Source organism: Rhinoraja longicauda, chromosome 3 (genome assembly GCF_053455715.1).
Source record: "Rhinoraja longicauda isolate Sanriku21f chromosome 3, sRhiLon1.1, whole genome shotgun sequence".
Lineage (NCBI taxonomy): Eukaryota > Metazoa > Chordata > Chondrichthyes > Rajiformes > Arhynchobatidae > Rhinoraja > Rhinoraja longicauda.
In genome coordinates, this window is record NC_135955.1 from 25,141,728 (window position 1) to 25,161,278 (window position 19,551).

Genomic DNA, 19,551 nt, shown 5'->3' on the forward strand with positions numbered 1-19,551 from the left:
AGAGAGCTGTGAATTTGTGGAATTCTTTGCCACAGAGGGCAGTGGGAGCCAAATCACTGGATGGATTTAAGAGAGAGTTAGATACAGCTATAGGGGCTAGTGGAATCAAGGGATATGAGGAGAAGGCAGGCACGGATTATTGATTGTGGATGATCAGCCATGATCACAATGAATGGCGGTGCTGGCTCGAAGGGCCGAATGGCAACCTCCTGCACCTATTTTCTATGTTTCTGTTTCTCTGGAACGGAGTCCTATTGGGCAGGATCTGTATGGTCAACAAATTGGACCCAAGAAACCCGTCACCTTACATCCCATAAAGAGACACAAAGTGCAGGAGTAACACAGTGGGTCAGGCATCTTCTCAGATCAAGACCCTACCTCAGAAGGGACCCGACCCGAAACATCATCTATCCATGTTCTCCTGAGTTGCTCAGAGTCCTGCTGAGTTACTGCATCACTTTGTGTATTTTGTGTAAACCAGTATGTGCAGTTCCTTGTTTTTAGCTTATATCCTATTTTCTTTCAAACATAAACATTGAAATTTCAAGCCATTTAACTATTATCATCATCATCATCATCATCATCATATATATACAGCCGGAAACAGCCTTTTCGGCCCTCCAAGTCCGTGCCGCCCAGTGATCCCCGCACATTAACACTATCCTACACCCACTAGGGACAATTTTTATTTTTATTTTAATTTAAAAAAAAATTTTTTTTTTTTAAATTAAACATTTACCCAGCCAATTAACCTACATACCTGTACGTCTTTGGAGTGTGGGAGGAAACCGAAGATCTCGGAGAAAACCCACGCAGGTCACGGGGAGAACGTACAAACTCCTTACAGTACAGCACCCGTAGTCAGGATCGAACCTGAGTCTCCGGTGCTGCATTCGCTGTAAAGCAGCAACTCTACCGCTGCGCTACCGTGCTGCCCCAGACATTTAGTTACAGAGTGAATCAAGATATGGATCACATACAGGCATAGGAGATTATAATAACCTGGCATCATCTTTGGCACAAACATTGTGGGCCGAAGGGCCTGATTCTGTGCTGTACGTTTGTTCCATGCTCTATAAACGAGGTTAGTGCAAAATGGCGCTAAGGTAAAGGATCAGTTGTCATCTTATTAAATGGTGGAGGAGGTGTGAGGGAAGAGATGGCCACTCCTTCGTCCATTTCTTATGCTGTTATGTTTATGCACATTAGGCATGACATATTTAAAAACGATTTGTCAGGCAAACCTAAAAGTTTTTCAAAGCAAAGTACTGTGGTTGCTGGAAATTTTAAATAGAAAATGTTAGAAATACTCTGTAGATCAGACAGAATCATCTTCATTTAATCATCTTCATCTGCAAAGCTAACCTTTTTTTTCAGTATTTTGATGTGGCTCATAATGATGCCTCAAAATTACATTTTGAATAACAGCAAATTCAGACTAGGTCTCACTTGGAACAAATTGTTTAATATGGCAACCTCTCCCCACTCCTCCATCAACCTCCTGCACCTCCAGAAAAAAATATTTTATTTTCATTTGCGTGAAAATCCTACCTGGGCCTATTTTTACACTATTTTGAACAAAAGTTTTGCGGGAAGGTTTTGGATGTGGTTCCTGATCCTAGGAGCAGGAACTATGATGTACTTATGTGTCAAATATTGTGAGGGCAATTTTATTATCCACTGCATACACAGCCAAACTTTCCCCATGTTTTATGTCATGTATTTACTTTCATCAATGACAGGTGGCATTGCAAATGTACAGAAAACTCGATCCATTATCAATGTAAAGTACAACATTAAAATTTATTGTCCCACTGACTTGAGTTAATCGTCTATTTCTTTCCATTCTTTGACTTTAAAGCTTGCAGCCGCAACTCCGCATCAATTAATAGCTGTCATGAAAAATAATGTGCAGATGGGGCCAATGAAGAGAGCCTTTGCTGCCACCTTTAGTATCGAGGGAAAATTTCAACCAAGAAACCCACAAGACAGCAAGGCATTTAGAGTTTACATTGGATAAAATAATCCAAGACATTGGTTCAAAATAGATTTTTCACAAAGTACTTTCACGCCCATTTCGATTCCTTTATAGGCAATTCATGCATTTTCTTACATTTTGATGATTCACCTTTATTCCCCGGACATAAATGCAAATTTGAGGAAGGATATTCTTGCTATTGAGGGCGTGCAGCGTAGGTTTACTAGGTTAATTCCCGGAATGGCGGGACTGTCATATGTTGAAAGATTGGAGCGACTAGGCTTGTATACACTGGAATTTAGAAGGATGAGAAGGGATCTTATTGAAATGTATAGGATTATTAAGGGGTTGGACACGTTAGAGGCAGGAAACATGTTCCCAATGTTGGGGGAGTCCAGAACAAGGGGCCACAGTTTAAGAATAAGGGGTAGGCCATTTAGAACGGAGATGAGGAAAAACTTTTTCAGTCAGAGAGTTGTGAATCTGTGGAATTCTCTGCCTCAGAAGGCAGTGGAGGCCAATTCTCTGAATACATTCAAGAGAGAGCTAGATAGAGCTCTTACGGATAGCGGAGTCAGGGGGTATGGGGAGAAGGCAGGAACGGGGTACTGATTGAGAATGATCAGCCATGATCACATTGAATGGCGGTACTGGCTCGAAGGGCCGAATGGCCTACTCCTGCACCTATTGTCTATTGTCTATTGTCTATCTTACCCCTACCGATCTTTCAGAAGTGAAATAAAAAAATTCAGAATCAAAGGGATTCCTGAAAACAGGGCAGAGTGATAGACAGAGGCTATTTAGTTTCTTGAGTCTGTCCGTTGTCATTATAGCTGACATTGATGAGCATGGGCTGCTCGCCTCTGGCCACATGTTCTAGCACATATGGTCCCAGCAACCACATATTGGGGATGTATCAAAATGTGGTGGACTTGCCTTGCCACTGAGTTGCCAAATGCTTGCAATCAAAGTGAAAAGCAATTCACTGAGAGCCAAGTCCTTTGAATGAGACTTTAAACAGATCTGACTACTCTCTTTCGTAAACTTGCAAGATCCAGTGTGCAATTTCACAGAATAGAGGAGATATCCTCAGCGTACTTGCCAATATTTATCCCTCAAATAAATGTCACCAAAACAGATGATAACATCAGTGTTTACTGAAACTTCTGTCACAAATTGACTACAGTATTTCCTGGGTTGCAGCAGTTTTTGTGTTTCCACGTTAGTCATTGGCTGTGTTCAGGAATGTCTGGATGACCTGAAAAGTTCTCTCTTTGCCAACCATTTTCTTTTAACAAGGCCATATTTTATACGTGACTGGACACAAAATGCTGGAGTAACTCAGCGGGTCAGGCAGCATCTCTGGAGAAAAGAAATAGGCGATGTTTCGGGTCGAAACCCTTCAAATGTGGCTTCCTGACTTTCTCCATATTGTATCTTTTGTTCAACTTGTCTGACTAAATCTGTATTATATTTAGTTCTGATTCTATTCTTTCCATCTCTGTTTTCTTACTGCATTCCATTATGATTGTGCAGACTCTGCAGCCTGACTAAATTGGGAAACACTTCATGGAATCATAGAGTCCAACAGTACAGAACAGGCCCTGCAGCTCATCACGTTAATCCCGACCATCAGGAACCCATTTACACAGTTCACATTTTAACTCCCCCGATTTAGCATCCACTCGCCCCATATTCGACCACTCACCTCCCATCTTGTATGTCTTTGGGACATGGGAGGAAACTGAAGCATTCAGAGAAAATCCACTGTGTCATAGGAGAACATGCAAACTCCACACAGACAGAACTGGAGAACAGGTATGAACCAGGGCCACTGAGGCAACAGTAACAGCCAGACAATGATAGGGATGGGACCAATCACATGTTATTATCACATATGATCTACACAATCCTACTACTTGTCACATATGAATGAATGGATGAATGAATGAATGAATGAATGAATGAATGAATGAATGAATGAATAAGTTTATTGGCCAAGTATGTGCATATACAAGGAATGTGCCTTGAAATATTGTCAAGCAGCTACCTCTATATCTAAAGATTTGTGCAAAAGACATATTTGTGTTGGTGTATTTTGGGGGCAGAAAATTAGCACCCAATGGCAATTCTATTATATAGAACTAAACTAGGGTTGAGCATATAATGGTGCAATCTCCTCTATCCGCAGACTTTACAAATGGGTATCAAGCATTTCTCAGGTCTCTTTGTGATGCTCTGCATTGGTGTTGCTGGTTCCCTTCTTGCAACAGTTGGCGAGCACATCGTCTTTCGACTGGTACTTCCACGGATCAAGAAAAAGCCAAGATTGAAGTACTGGCTCCACACAAGCCAGGTATGTTCCAATGTAAATACAGCTGGCCAGAAATTGGTTCGTGGTCAAAAGCACTGTGTGTGCTAAATATTGGCTTCAGTATGTGGTATTCTGCCATTGACTTTAAAGGAATGGAATTTTATCAGTGGAGTATAACTGCTAACAAGTTATGAATTTCAATGCAAGCATGTCTGTAATTTCCCTTGAAACACAGGTGTTCAAAAAAAATGTTCAGTCCTTATGTTTGTTTCCAAAGTAGAAATCAGAATTGATATAGCCAGATCAAAGGGCTGGATACAATCCAACATCCTTACAGAGTCAAGCTGAAGATTCTCTGCAGTAATTGTTTTATGAATTATTCTTTTGATACCCAAACATAATAATGAACCATGGATATACTACAACCATAGTCAACAAATTATCAACGAAGCACAGACTGGTGGTGACTTTACCTGCCCTACATCAGAAATTAGATGAATTGCTCCATGAATCTAAAAGGAAAAGATCTAAAAAATTCCAACATTCGTTAGTATCTAATTGCACACCAACAAACTACTCACCACCCATCCACCTAATGTAACACTATTGAAGTTTTTTCCACTCTTTCGTATCATTTACTGATTAGAATGCCCTAAAAAAAAAAATTCTATCCCCAGTTGAAATCACTGATCATAATACTATTCTGTTAGTACAACAAACTGTTTCTAACATTGGACCCTATGTTGAGCTTCAAATTAAAACATTCAAATCTACTATTTCCGCCACCAGAACATTTCCTGGCGCAGTCTTTGCCTCAACTCACCCAAGCATTTGATAACTCTGAAATTGGCATCTAGTCTACTCTTAACACCCAGAAAGTTATTCCTAAATTTGCAGATAGTGTACAAACTCAACCCCACTTTGCAGACTGGCTTACATTTTAAAGTAGACACAAAGAACTGCAGATGCTGGCTAACAAAAAAAGGCACAAAGTGCTGGAGTAACTCAGCGGGTCATGGAACATGGAAATGCAAGACATCCCAACCCGAAATGCCACCTTTTCTTGTCCTCCAGAGATGCTGCCTAACCTGCTGAGTTACTCCTGTACTTTGCGAATCATTTAAAAAATATTCTCTTTATTGTTTTCAAATCCTTTCATTTACACCATCATCACCACCTCAGTTTCCAGCCGTCTAACCTTCTGAAATATCTATGATTTTCTAACACCAGCTGCTTGGTCATCCTCAAATTTAGAACCTGACAGTCCCGTAAGTACCACAACTCGCTCACAAAGCATCAGCTCCTCTCGTTCCTTGAGACTACTCACCTTGCCCAAGTGTTTGGGGCTGCACCCTAATGTCTTCTGAGAGGGAAATATGAAGTGGCAGCTGGAGGAGACCAGAGACCCCTGCTGGCCATGCTCTACTATTCGTAAGAAAATAACTGCAGATGCTGGTACAAATCGAAGGTATTTATTCACAAAATGCTGGATTAACTCAGCAGGTCAGGCAGCATCTCTCCTGAGATGCTGCCTGACCTGCTGAGTTACTCCAGCATTTTGTGAATAAATGCTCTACTAGTCAATCATTTCCCGAAACCTTTCCACCGTCTGGAAGGCACAACCCTAACCCTAATGCAGTGGGAAGCGTAGAATCATAGAAACATATAGCACAGAAGCAGGCTCTTTTGGCCCACTTCATCCATGCTGACTGCAATGCCTTTCTACACTAATACCATTTGCCTGCATCAGGCCCATATACCCTCTACGTTTTTCACACCCAAGCAGCTTTAAAACATTGTATCTATATCTGCCTCTATCATCTTCTCTGGCAGTTCATTCTTTTTATTTACCACCCTTTGTGTGGAAAACGTACCCCATGGTTCTCTTCTAAATATCTCCCCTCTCTGTTTAATTCTGTGCCCTCGCGCTCTAAACTCTCCTGCCCTGAGATAAATATACTGACTATCTGTGTCCCTCATGATGTTATAAACCTACATATGGTCACCCTTCAACCTTTACATTCCAGTGAGAATCCAATCTCTCATAACTCCAGCTCCTCATTCCAGGCAACACCTCAATGACCCTCTGCTGCACCTTCTCCAAAGCCTGCACATCCTTCCAGAAATGCACACGATATCGCAAGTGCAGCCTCACCAAAGTTATATTTAGCTGCAGCATGACGTCTCAACTGTTGTAACAATGTCTGGGTTTATGAAGATATGAATGCTAAATGTCTTCTTCATTACCCTATCCACATGTGCCACCATTTTCAGAGAGCTGTGGATTATCGTTTCTCTCTATTTAAAATGCTTTGAAGGTCCCTGCCTTTTACTCGGTGTTTCCAAGCAGAATATGACTTACAAGGTGCATTACCTCACACTTGTCTGGATTAAATTCTATCTGCCATAGCTCCCCACGACTTTCCAGCCGATCCATGTCCCATTGTATCCTAATGCAATAACACAGATAAAATATAATAATCAAAAATATAATAAATTAATAACCATGGACTAGAAAACCATGAGTGCAAAAATCAAAGTCCAAAGAAACCAAAGACACAGGCTATACTAGATCATAGTTAATGAGGTTTGTGTTGTATAGTGTTCAAGAGTCTGATGGATGCTGGGAAGAAGCTGTTCTTGAACTGGGTAGTCACGGTTTGCTGCCTCCTGCACCTTCTTCCCAATGGAGGGAGAGGAACATGAACATGTGGTGTGGGCCAGGGTGGTGTGGGCCTTTGATGATATTGAATGCCTGTTTGAGGCAGCACCTTTCCTTTGATCTCCTTGTTGATGGGGAGGTCAGTCCCGGGCAATGTCCACCATGCTCTGTGGTCTCCTTCATTCTTGGGCAATCAATTTGCTGACCCAAGCCTTGACAAAACCAGGCAGTATGCTCTCAATTTGCACCAACTACAAAATATACTGGAACAACTTGCTACGATTTCTTTGGCACTATCTTCCAGTTGTCCATCTCTATCATGTAGAAAGATAAGGGCATTGGATGGGATTGTTCTCTACAATAAACAAACTCCTCAGCCCCCTGGACACCATCTCCCAATCATTCACAGTTGACAAAAGGATATTGAGGAGTCTATTGGTTCTTTAAAAAATGGTAAAGCAGTAGGACCAGATGGTTTAGGCTCCGAATTTTATAAAAAATTTTATGATTTGCTTAGCCCACGTTTACATAGACTGTATGAGTATATATATACTCAACAGAAACTTCCAGATACTCTAAATGAATCTATAATAACACTTATTCCTAAAGCTGATAAAGATCCGGAAGACCCGGGATCATACAGAGCAATTGCACTTTTAAATACAGATCAAAAAATTTTAACTAAAATACTAGCGCATAGATTAAGTACAGTGATGAATAAATTAATACACCCTGACCAAACAGGCTTCATTCAGAAACGATATTCATACTATAATCTAAGAAGATTATTTAATATTATATATTCCAAGAGAATTATTAATGAAGATCTAGCAATAATCTCACTGGATGCTGAAAAAGCATTTGATCAGGTTGAATGGTCTTATTTATTTTCGGTGATGGAAAATATGCAGCTAGGGGAGAAATTCTGTACATGGATAAAACTGTTATATACAAATCCCACGGCCAGAATATTTACAAACCAAAGGTTGTCATCGAAATTTAGCCTATCTAGAGGTTGTAGACAAGGATGCCCGTTATCCCCATTATTATTTGCGCTTGCTATTGAGCCACTGGCAGAAAGAGTTAGGGGGCATCCGGAAATACATGGATATAACACAAAGGACACAGTGAATAAAATTTCTCTATACGCAGATGACGTATTAATTTACATTACAAAACCTGAAATTAGTATTCCAAACTTATTAAAGCTAATAACCCAATTTGGTTCACTTTCAGGATACAGAATAAATTGGAATAAAAGCGAAATTATGCCAATAAGGGAACATAATAAACAGATAATACAACAATTTCCATTTAAAATAGTAAATGAAAAATTTAAATATCTAGGTATCTATGTAACTAAGATATATACATCATTATTTAAAGCAAATTTCCCCCCATTACTGAACAAACTACATAAGAATATTCAATATTGGAAAACACTCCCTATCTCAATGGTTGGCAAAATTAATGCCATAAAAATGATTTTTTTACCGCAAATATTATACCTTTTTCAGACAATTCCGATATATCTGACAAAAAACTTTTTTAAAAAATTGGACTCTATTGTTAATGATTTTATCTGGGATTATAAGAATCATAGGATAAACAAAAGACACTTGTGTAAATCAAAAATAAATGGAGGCCTGGCTTTACCCAATTTTTTGTTTTATTTCTGGGCAGTTAATATTAAAAATATGAATTTCTGGTTGGAAGAAATAGATCATCAACCAGACTGGTTAAAAATGGAAAAGGAAGATTGTTTACCTTTTGATATTGGTTCGATATTATTTGCTACGTCTAAATTAAACAAAAAAATTTATAGGGAAAACCCTATAATATTTAGTGCTATACGAATTTGGAAACAATTAAAAAAGACATTAAAATTAGATAATTTATCACTTTTTCTTCCAATTGTGAATAATCCTTTGTTTAAGCCTTCATGGGTAGACGGGGGTTTTACACAATGGAAGGATTATGGAATTAAAAATATGGGACAACTTTATAAGGAAGGCACTTTTCTGACATTTCAGGAGTTGCAACAGACTTATGGTCTTCGTGGAAATGATTATTTCAGATATCTTCAACTTAGAGATTATGTAAAATCGAACTCCCAAAATTTTCGAATTAGAAATTCAGAAATTCTTGATGAATGTTGGAACAAACATCCTAATACAGAAAAATTAATATCTTATATATATAATATCTTATTAGACAGTGACATTCCCTCCACGGACTTATACAGACAAAAATGGGAAAAAGAATTAAACCAAGTAATTACGAAAGATACTTGGGAAGAAAGTTTGCAACATATACATCAGTGTTCACTAAACGCCAGACATTCTCTAATACAATTTAAAGTAATACATAGGTTACACTATTCAAAAACAAAACTACATAAAATTTTCCAACATATCTCACCTAAATGTGATAAATGTCAACATTTAGAAACTACATTATTTCATATGTTTGCAAACTGTATAAAAATTAAAAAATTCTGGGTAAATATTTTTAGCATAATATCTAAAGTAACCAGCACACAATTGGACCCAGATCCAAAATTAATTATACTCGGAATATTAGAATTAAATCAAACATTTAGAACAACACAAAGAAACTTTATGGATTATAGTTTAATAACAGGAAAAAAATTAATTCTAAAATTTTGGAAAGGCCCTACGGCCCCCACAATCAAAATGTGGATTATAGAAATGACGGAGACCTTAAACGTGGAAAGAATCAGATTTTCCCTGTTGGATAAACAGGAATTATTCATTGGAATATGGTCTCCTTTTATTGATTACTTAAAGGGTCAGAATGGTTCAGCACAGGAACCTGACTAGCACTCGGACTAAAGAATGGATGAAATGCTATACTTTGAAATGTACGAATATATCTCGAATGAAGTTTTTGTTATTTTAATAAATTTCTCCACTCTTCTTTAACTAACTTTTTCCTTATCTTTATAATCTGTTTTTGTTTTTGTTTTTATTTTTCTTCTCTCTCTTTTCTTTCTTTACTTCATCTATTTCTTTAGTTCTATCTAGTTTAAAAAAAAAAAAGGGGCAAAAGGTATTGGAGACAATATAATAATAATTGACAATATTATCAATTTAAAAATGTATGACTGTAAAGATGTAAACAGGTTATGTACCTATCTCCAATAAAAAATTTATCTCATAAAAAAAAGAAAGATAAGGGCATTGGATGGGAATGTTGCCGCTAAAATGTAACCTTCCAAGTCACATACTCTCACTCAACCTCACTACACCCAACGGATACTCCTACATCAATAAACCACGCTCGGAAGGCCGAGGTGGTGGGATTGCCGTAATTCACCGACAGGACTTCAAGATCAATCTCATCTCCATCTCATCTGCTCCGTCATTTGAACACCTGGCTTTCAAACTCTCTGGCCACACAAAATTAGTCATGGCAGTTGTCTACCGCCCTCCCAAACCACACCCATCATTCCTTTCTGACTTCTCTGACTTTCTGACCCAGTTCTGTTCTCTCTCCCCCTCAATCCTCCTCCTCGGTGATTTCATATCATATCATATATATACAGCCGGAAACAGGCCTTTTCGGCCCTCCAAGTCCGTGCCGCCCAGCGATCCCCGCACATTAACACTATCCTACACCCACTAGGGACAATTTTTACATTTACCCAGCCAATTAACCTACATACCTGTACGTCTTTGGAGTGTGGGAGGAAACCGAAGATCTCGGAGAAAACCCACGCAGGTCACGGGGAGAACGTACAAACTCCTTACAGTGCAGCACCCGTAGTCAGGATCGAACCTGAGTCTCCGGCGCTGCATTCGCTGTAAAGCAGCAACTCTACCGCTGCGCTACCGTGCCGCCCACATCCACATGGACTCCACTGACTCCACAATAACCGCTGACTTCACTGAAATACTCAACTGCTTTAACCTCACTCAACACGTAAATTTTCCCACCCATAACCGTGGGCACATTCTGGACCTTGTCTGCTCCACTGGACTAAATCTACATCACCTCTCTGGCTCCGACCCCACCCTCTCTGATCACTTAGCCATCACCATGTCCGTCAACATTCCCACCCCAGCTCCAAAGCAAAAACGCAAAATAAACTTCCACAAGCTGAACTCTGTTTCACCTACCTCGCTCTCATCCTTCCTCTCTGAAATAATGTCCGCCTCTCCCTTCGTTGACCTCCACAGCCCCTCTGACCTCACTGACTACTACAACCGCACTCTCTCCTCCTGCCTCGACCAGCTTGCACCTATAAAAACCAAAACAGTTTCCTTCACCCACTCTGCTCCCTGGTTTACCCCTGAACTCCGCGTGATGAAAACTCATGCCCGTCAACTTGAAAGACTCCGCAACAAAACAGGTCTCACAATTCAGTCCCAAGCCTACAAAGACCACATACAGCACTATAAAGATGCCCTCTCCCATGCCCACTCCACCTACTACTCTCAAATAATTCACTCTGGCTCCGGAAACCCCAAAACACTCTTCTCTACAATAAACAAACTCCTCAGCCCCCTGGACACCATCTCCCAATCATTCACAGTTGACAAATGCACCACTTTCCTTTCATTCTTCCAAAGCAAAATAGACAACATCTACAGCACCTTAACCACCAACGCACCTGCTCCCCCTCAAACCACCTGCCCCCCCTTATCCTGTCAGCCCCTGCCTCAGTTCTCCCCAATCTCCACCACCGACCTCTCTGACCTCTTCACAGGAATAAAAACTGCCACCTGCTCTCTGGACCCCATCCCCTCCAGCTTTGTCAAGGCCTGCCTTCCTGCTCTCTCTCCACTTATCACTGCAACAATAAACTCCTCCCTGTCCACTGGCATCGTCCCGCCATCCCTCAAAATCGCTGCTGTCACCCCCATTCTGAAAAAACCTGGTCTAAACCCTGACACCTCAAACAACTTCAGACCAATCTCCAACCTACCCTTTCTGTCCAAAGTTTTGGAACGTGCTGTAGCTTCCCAACTAAAATACCACCTCTCTACCAATAACCTGTATGAAACTTTCCAATCTGGATTCCGCTCAAACCACTGTACTGAAACTGCGCTCCTCAAAATCACAAACGACATTCTCCTCTCCTCCGACGCTGGCAACCTCAACATCCTCATCCTACTTGACCTCAGCGCCGCCTTTGACACCATAAATCACTCCATTCTCCTCACCCGACTTGAAACCTCCCTTAACATCACCGGCACAGCCCTATCCTGGTTTAAATCTTACCTCTCTGACAGACACCAGTTCATCTCCATTAACAACTGTAAATCCCCCACCGCTCCCCTCCCCCAAGGTGTCCCCCAAGGCTCAGTCCTTGGCCCCCTCCTCTTCATCCTCTACCTGTTCCCCCTTGGTCAATTAATCCGCCGTCATGGTCTCAACTTCCACTGCTTCGCCGATGATATCCAGCTCCTCATCTCCACCAAGTCAATCTCCTCCACCACACACTCTACACTGACAAACTGCATTACTGAAATAAAATCTTGGCTTCAATCAAACTTCCTCAAACTCAATTGCAACAAATCTGAAATCATCATCATTGGTCCAAAAATGCTCACCAAATCCACCCAAAACTTCATCCTCAACATTGATGGTCTCCCAGTATCCACCTCACCTCACATCCGGAATCTTGGAATCATCCTTGATCAAACCCTCTCCTTCGACAAACACATCAAACACATCACAAAGACAGCCTTCTTCCACCTCAAAAACATTGCCCGTCTCCGTCCATCCCTCTCCTCCACAGCTGCAGAAACCCTCATCCACGCCTTCATCACCTCCCGTCTGGACTACTGCAACAGCCTCCTCTATGGCGCACCCTCAAAAATCATCAATAAACTTCAATACATTCAAAACTCCGCTGCCCGTCTACTCACACACACCTCGATCCGTGACCATATCACCCCCGTCCTTTATAAACTCCACTGGCTCCCCATCCCCCAGAGAATCCAGTACAAAATCCTCCTCATAACCTACAAAGCCCTCCATAACCTGGCCCCATCCTACCTGACCGACCTCCTCCACAGGCACACTCCCACCTGCACCCTCCGCTCTGCCGCTGCCAATCTCCTATCCCCCCACATCCGGACTAAACTCAGATCCTGGGGGGACAGGGCTTTCTCCATCGCTGCTCCCACCCTATGGAACTCACTACCCCAAACCGTTAGAGACTCCCCCACACTCACCACATTCAAAACATCGCTGAAGTCTCACCTGTTCAGTACTGCCTTCAACCACTGAAGGTCACCTCACCTACTGTCTCCTTTCTCTGTTCATTTATTTATTTACTTATTTATCTATTTATTAATTTCCCTATGTTCTCAAAATCTCTGTAAAGCGTCTTTGAGTATATGAAAAGCGCTATATAAATAAAATGTATTATTATTATTATTATTATTATACTTCCCAGACTTGGACCAATATCAATGGTTCTCCGTAGGATTCCTCACTATCCAGCACGACTGTGGGAATAACTTCACCAGAAAAATTGCAGCAGATTTAAATAATTGCTCATTATCAATTTATTCGGGGGCATTCGATTGAGCCAATAAGCACGAGCTATTTGAGTCGTGAGTGCATGGAAAGAAAGCTTAGATTCTAACCAGAACATCAAATGCTTTCATGCTTTTCAGAGATTTCATCGTGCTTTGAATACATCTTTCAACGATGAAGAATTTCAGCAGAAATTGAATCGTTTGGAGAAGAGGTAAGAAAGCCTGGTGATGTAAGTAGCACCAGTGCCCTTGCATTTCTTTCTAATAGGTATGCTTAATAATACAAATGAAAAGTGGTAAGAACCTGTTTTACAATAGAAGTGGAGGTAGCATATCAGTGAACGGATCTTTGTCCACTAGAGTGCCTTCATGTAGATTAACCTTCCAGGAACCATATGTGCGGAAACAGACCCTTCGCCCAACGGGTCTGCGCCCTGCACACTAACATCCTGCACACGAGGGACAATTAATAATTTTTACCAAAGCCAATTACCTACAAACCTGTTAGTCTTTGAAATGTGGGAGGAAATCGGAGCACCCGGGTAAACCCCACGCAGTCACAAGGAGAATGTACAAACTTCAGACAGACAGCACCCGTAGTCAGGATTGAATGCGGGTCTCTGGCACTGTAAGGCAGTAGCTCTACCGCTCTACCGCTGCGCCATCGTGCCACCCAGTGCCTGGTAATTAGGCTCTAGAACTCGTTCCCAGTAATCGGCCCTGTTAGATGTTCATGCACCTCTTTGCCCAAGCATTTGGTCATACCACCTAATATTTCCCTCACTACTCTTTTCTGGCTTTGTGCAGAATCTTGTGGGTTGTATCTTCCATGCTAAAGGTTATATGAATGAAAATTGTCATGAATGCACAGAAATGAAGGAGACGAAGGTTAAAAGTCATTAAAATAATTAATGAGTTCATCTGATGCATAGAAGGGCCTGTCCCACTTAGGCGATTTTTTAGGCCACTGCTGGTGACTGTCAAAGTCGTAGCAGATCGCCGAAATTTTCTTTTACCCGTCGACAAAGCCAAGTCAGGTCGAGATTACACCATCTTCGGAAACATCGCAAAATTCCCATGCTTATCAATGCTTCTCCGGCGTCCTAATTTTCGCTGAAATCACTGACAAGTCTGTAATTACTTGAGAGTTTTGAAATATAACATCTTGCCCGGGTTACTTGAAAACCAAGCTTCACGGTAACAAGGCATAAACTGGATTGACTTCCAGTTTACTAATAGCAGTATTAAGAAATTTAATTTTAAAAGTGGTTAAATGGATTTTTGTGCGGAGTGTGGGCATTCTTTGAAAATGTACGGGAGATGCATATCTGGTTTCTGGGTTGCATATCTGGGTTGGGAGCCTACTTTAAATGTAATCGCTGATAGCCATAAACATCGCAAAAATTCCCACACTTACCTGACCATCAAACTGTCACCTCCAATCTACCTGTCAAATGTTCTGACGGTAAATAAAATGGTTAAACACAAGTATTTTATGGTATCTTCAAATGACTTTACTTAATTTAATATTACATGCTTCTAAATGCATCTAAGACAACCTAGCAAACCTGGGGACAGCATGCGACAGCGCCCGCAATAAGCTACGATACCTGGCGACAAGCCAGCTGTCGCCGAGAAATTTCAAACCAGTTGATTTCTCAGCGACGCTTTGAAGACTCCTCATGATCATGCCCGCAACACCCCGGCGAACTGTCGGCGACAGCCTAGTCTCCGGCAGTCGCCTTAAAATCGTCTAAGTGGGACAGGCCCTTGAGTCATGTCAAGAACCTCACTCTTGAAGAAATGCTAATCTATCAAAATAGACAGTATACGGTACTTGGTGCACAGGAAAAGCAGATGATTAAGCCTGGAATGCTTAAAATAGAGAGAACTGCTGATCAGAGTACAGGACCCGGCATGTTCCAGTCGGGACGAGGGATAAGGATGGCAATGTGAGGGAACCTTAGACATCTGTTTAGGAAGATATAATCAAACTTTGTTGACTTTGAACCTTTGAGGATCGGGCCTTTGAGGATTATAAAGAAAGCAGAAAATAACTTACTCAAGGAATTAGGAGGGTCAAAAGGTAACATGAAAATCAAGGACAAATCAGATTAAGAATAATCCAAAGACTTTTTATACATTCATTAAGAAACACCAAGGTAACTAGGAAGAGAATAGACCACTCAAGAATGAAGGAGGGAATTTATGTTTATAGTCAGAATGTGTAGGTGAGGTACTAAATGAGTACTTTGCCTTGGTATTCACCAAAGAGAAGGGCATGGAGGATAGGAAGATCAGTGTGGTGCTGTACTAATATGCTGGGGGAGTTTTAGATCAAGAAGGAGGTGATGTCTGGTTTATTGAAAAGTATTAAGGTGGATCCCTCTGGGCCTGCTGGGATCTATTCCACATACTGAAAGAAGCAAGAGAGGAGATGGCAGGGGCCTCAACAAAGATCCTTGTATCAGTTCTAGCCACGGTCTAAGGTGCTGGAGGACTGGAGAGTAGCCAATGTTCCTTTATTTAAGGGAAACGGCAATAAACAAGGAAATTATAGGCTGGTGAACCTCACGTGAATGATACAGAAGCTGTTACAGAAGATTCTTAGGAATAGAATATACTCGCATTAGGAAGAGAATGAAATAGTCAGCATCACTTTGTCCACAGCAGGGCATGTCTAACTAACTTCAGTTTTTGAAGGGTTGACAAAGGTGATTGATGAGGGTGGGGCAATTGATGTGTCTACTTAAACTTTAGTATGGCATTTGACAAGTTCCAGACCATTGTAGGCTGATGCATAAGAACCATCGTGACTTGGTCGTTTGAATTCAGAATTGGTTTCCCCATACAAGACAGAGAGTAGTGATGGAATGATGTCATTCAGACTGGAGGTCTGTGACCACAGGGATCAGTGCTGGGAACTCTGTTATTTGTATATAAATAACGGATGCAAATTTTGATGGATTGGTTAAGTTTTTCAGTTGGTTAGTAAATTAGTGGAGTTGTGGGCAAATGAAGAAGGCAGTCCTAGGATATAGCAGGATATATATTTGTTGCAGATAGGTGTGGAGAAATGGCAAATTAAATTTAATTTGGGTAAGTGTGAGGTGTTGCATTTTGAAAGGTCAAAGGCAAGTAAAAGCATACAGTTAAGAGCAAGACGCTTAACAGCATGAATGTATCATGGGATCTTGGGGTCCAAGTCCATTGCTCCCTGAAAATAGCAACACAAGTACATGGCAAAGAAGGCAATTGAGACATGGAGAATAAAAGTCAGAAGGCCATATTACAGCTTTGTACAACTTTGGTCATGCCACTATTTGGACTATTGTGTGCAGTTCTGGTCACCCATTACAAAAAGTATGTATTTATCAAGGAGAATAAATAGCGAATCCCATATGTAATTTAATAATGTTGACACAATGCAGATAATATCACAGGGCCAACTTTAATCATATAGACCTGTTGGGGAGATTATTTTAGTTTTACACCCTGCTATTCCTTACAGTGAATGGGGAGGAGCACTGACTGGGATGGAATGCCAGAGATTTATCAAGTCCTGTGTGATCCCCCTCAGATTGTAAATGATCGGTTCAAAGCTTCATTGCTCTAAACTGTTCTCCAAAAATAGTAACCATATCCATATTTGTAAACACATCTGCACCATGCAAAGTTATATAACCCTAAGGTGTAGCCCTGTTTCGAATTCATAAAATCGGTGCCCCATTTTCTCTAACTTTCAGCTATTACAGTTTGTCGTTCATTTTTTATGTTGAGACAGAAATACTGGGACATACTTCAACATGTTATTGAATGGTTTGGTCATCCAGAATGAAATAATGTAGAGTTAATTGGATTTCACTACGTCACTACAGGAGATGGTACTTGTGGTTGCATAATTTTATATTTGCCTTTGATCTTAAAATGTACACAGCCCACGTTAAAATATCCCAAAATGTTCACAGTTACATTACAAGACAAAATTTGATTTTGTGGTATGTTAAGGGATATTGTGACTAAGAGCTAGTGGTTTTAAGCATCAACTAAAGGGAGATGGAGGAGGAGAGATAGTTTAGAGAATGTATTTTAGGGTTCAGGGCTTTGGCTGTTGAATAGCAGTGGAGCAACTCACTAGGATGATTAATGGCTAACATCGAAGGAACGCAAACATTTCAAAGAATTGTGAAGATGGAGGGGAATGCAAAGATTGGGAGAGGTGAAGCCTCTGTATTCATCACCATGTGTATGTTGTGGTTTATAAACGATGATATTTTGTGGACCTGTCACTGGTTTAGACACAAGGAACTGCAGGTGCTTGTAAACCATCTCACAAATGGCTGGTGTAACTCAGCCGATCAGGCAGCATCTCTGGAGGATGTGAATAGGTGACGTTTCAGATCAAGACCCTTCTATAGACTGATTGCAGAACATTGTTGTTTATGTTCATAAGTCACAGGAGCAGAATTAGGCCATTCGGCCCATCGAGTCCACTCCGCCATTCAATCATGACTGATCTATTTTTCCCTCTCAACCCCATTCTCCTGCCTTCTCCCTCCTGCCATGTTATACTGCAACAATCAGTCTGAAGAAGGGTCCCAACACAAAATGTCTCCTGTCCTTGTTCTCCAGAGATGCTGCCAGTCCCACTGTGTTACTCCAGCAATTTGAGTATTTTTTTCTCTCTGGTTTAGTTCTGATTCAAAGTAAATTTATTTTATTTTCAGGTGTAATGTCAGGAATAACCAGCAAGTTGTGTGGAACACAGCTGCCCATGCAGGCTGGAACAAACAGAAGTATATTCTCAAAGATGATCAACAGCCTGACATAAAATTGAAAACCGCCCCGGGCGAGGTTCCACCTTCAGTCGGTAAGGAGCTGCCTCTTGCCACCAATTCCAATGGCAAACCTGAGCCCCTTGTGAAAGCCAGGCAGTCGGTTATCCACGAGCTAACGGAACTGGAGCAGCAGATCCAACTCATCAAACAGGAACTGCAAAAGGCAATGAATAGGAGAAATGAATTGGAAGAGTATCAGAGAACAATCAAGAAAGCAGAACCATAAACAAGGAACTGGTTAAAACATATGATGGCAAAAACTCTATTTTTTCTGAGCGTTCCCTTCTTTGTAGAGTTGTATTTCACTTAAAAGAAAGCGTGATGTAAAGGCAATTTCTTCCCAACAAATGCAGTCACTGCCCTGTCCAAGAAGAGGATGCCAAAACTTGCATCTGAATATCAGTCTGAAGTTTAATTTTTTCTTATTCAACTCAAAGACCTTTAATCATAAAGGAGACATGCGAGTGGACACGTGCGAGTGTTTAGTTAATGCAGACAGTAGGTGAGCCCTTTTCCAAAACCATTCAGTCCCCAGCAGGTGATCAAATGGAAACAGCCAATATTATGGTGAGCTAGTTTGCAACCAACATGGATCTGTTCATGATTGTAACACTTGGCGGGCTTCAGTCTTGACATTGCACAATGCAAGAAATTTTTCAAGTTGAAACAGTAAAGTTCATCTCTTTGGAGAACCACCAGTCAGGACTAATGAGGCCCCTTAAGACTTTGTATAGGATGTTGTGCACTGGAACAAATGAAAGCTTTATATTATTGTGTAGCTTTTCATGCAGCTCCGCCTAACAGTAGGTGAGAGCGTGAATCTTTTCTGACAGTTCATTTATCGGTGTTTTGTTGTCACGTTGTAAAGCGCAGAGGACATTTTTGGGAGTCATTAAATCATTGTGAAAAGTGTCAATTTGTAAATGGTTTTGAAAGTAAAGTCATGATTTGTATGAACACATTGTCTGAACAAATTCCCAAATTTCTCACAATCTGCATTTCTAATGGTAAATTCATATTATTACCACGAGTACTTGTATCTAACATCACCGCGACACCAAGATTTGGACCGACTCAGGTGACCTGTGAAAAGACCATCTCCAATGCGAATAATTACCCCCAGGCATTTTTTATTCATTCCCTGGGCCAGTATCTTCTTCGGTGTAGCATTAAGGTTGAAAAAATTCCCAGCGCCTTTGGAATTTCTGGAATTTTTTGAGGGCGTGACAAGTAAAATGGATGAA

The 19,551-nt window shown here is 40.9% G+C and overlaps 1 protein-coding gene across 1 annotated transcript in view; it reads left to right on the forward strand.

Moving 5' to 3' along the window:
- The window catches only part of grin3a (glutamate receptor, ionotropic, N-methyl-D-aspartate 3A), a 153,139-nt gene extending 133,905 nt beyond the window's left edge, over positions 1-19,234 (forward strand). The window contains exons 7-9 of the mRNA XM_078394990.1: positions 4,170-4,334; positions 13,608-13,681; positions 18,197-19,234. Coding sequence (XP_078251116.1) covers positions 4,170-4,334; positions 13,608-13,681; positions 18,197-18,533 — 576 coding nt within the window. The 3' untranslated portion in view covers positions 18,534-19,234. The remainder of the gene's footprint in view (positions 1-4,169; positions 4,335-13,607; positions 13,682-18,196) is intronic.
- The last annotated feature ends 317 nt before the right edge of the window (positions 19,235-19,551 follow it).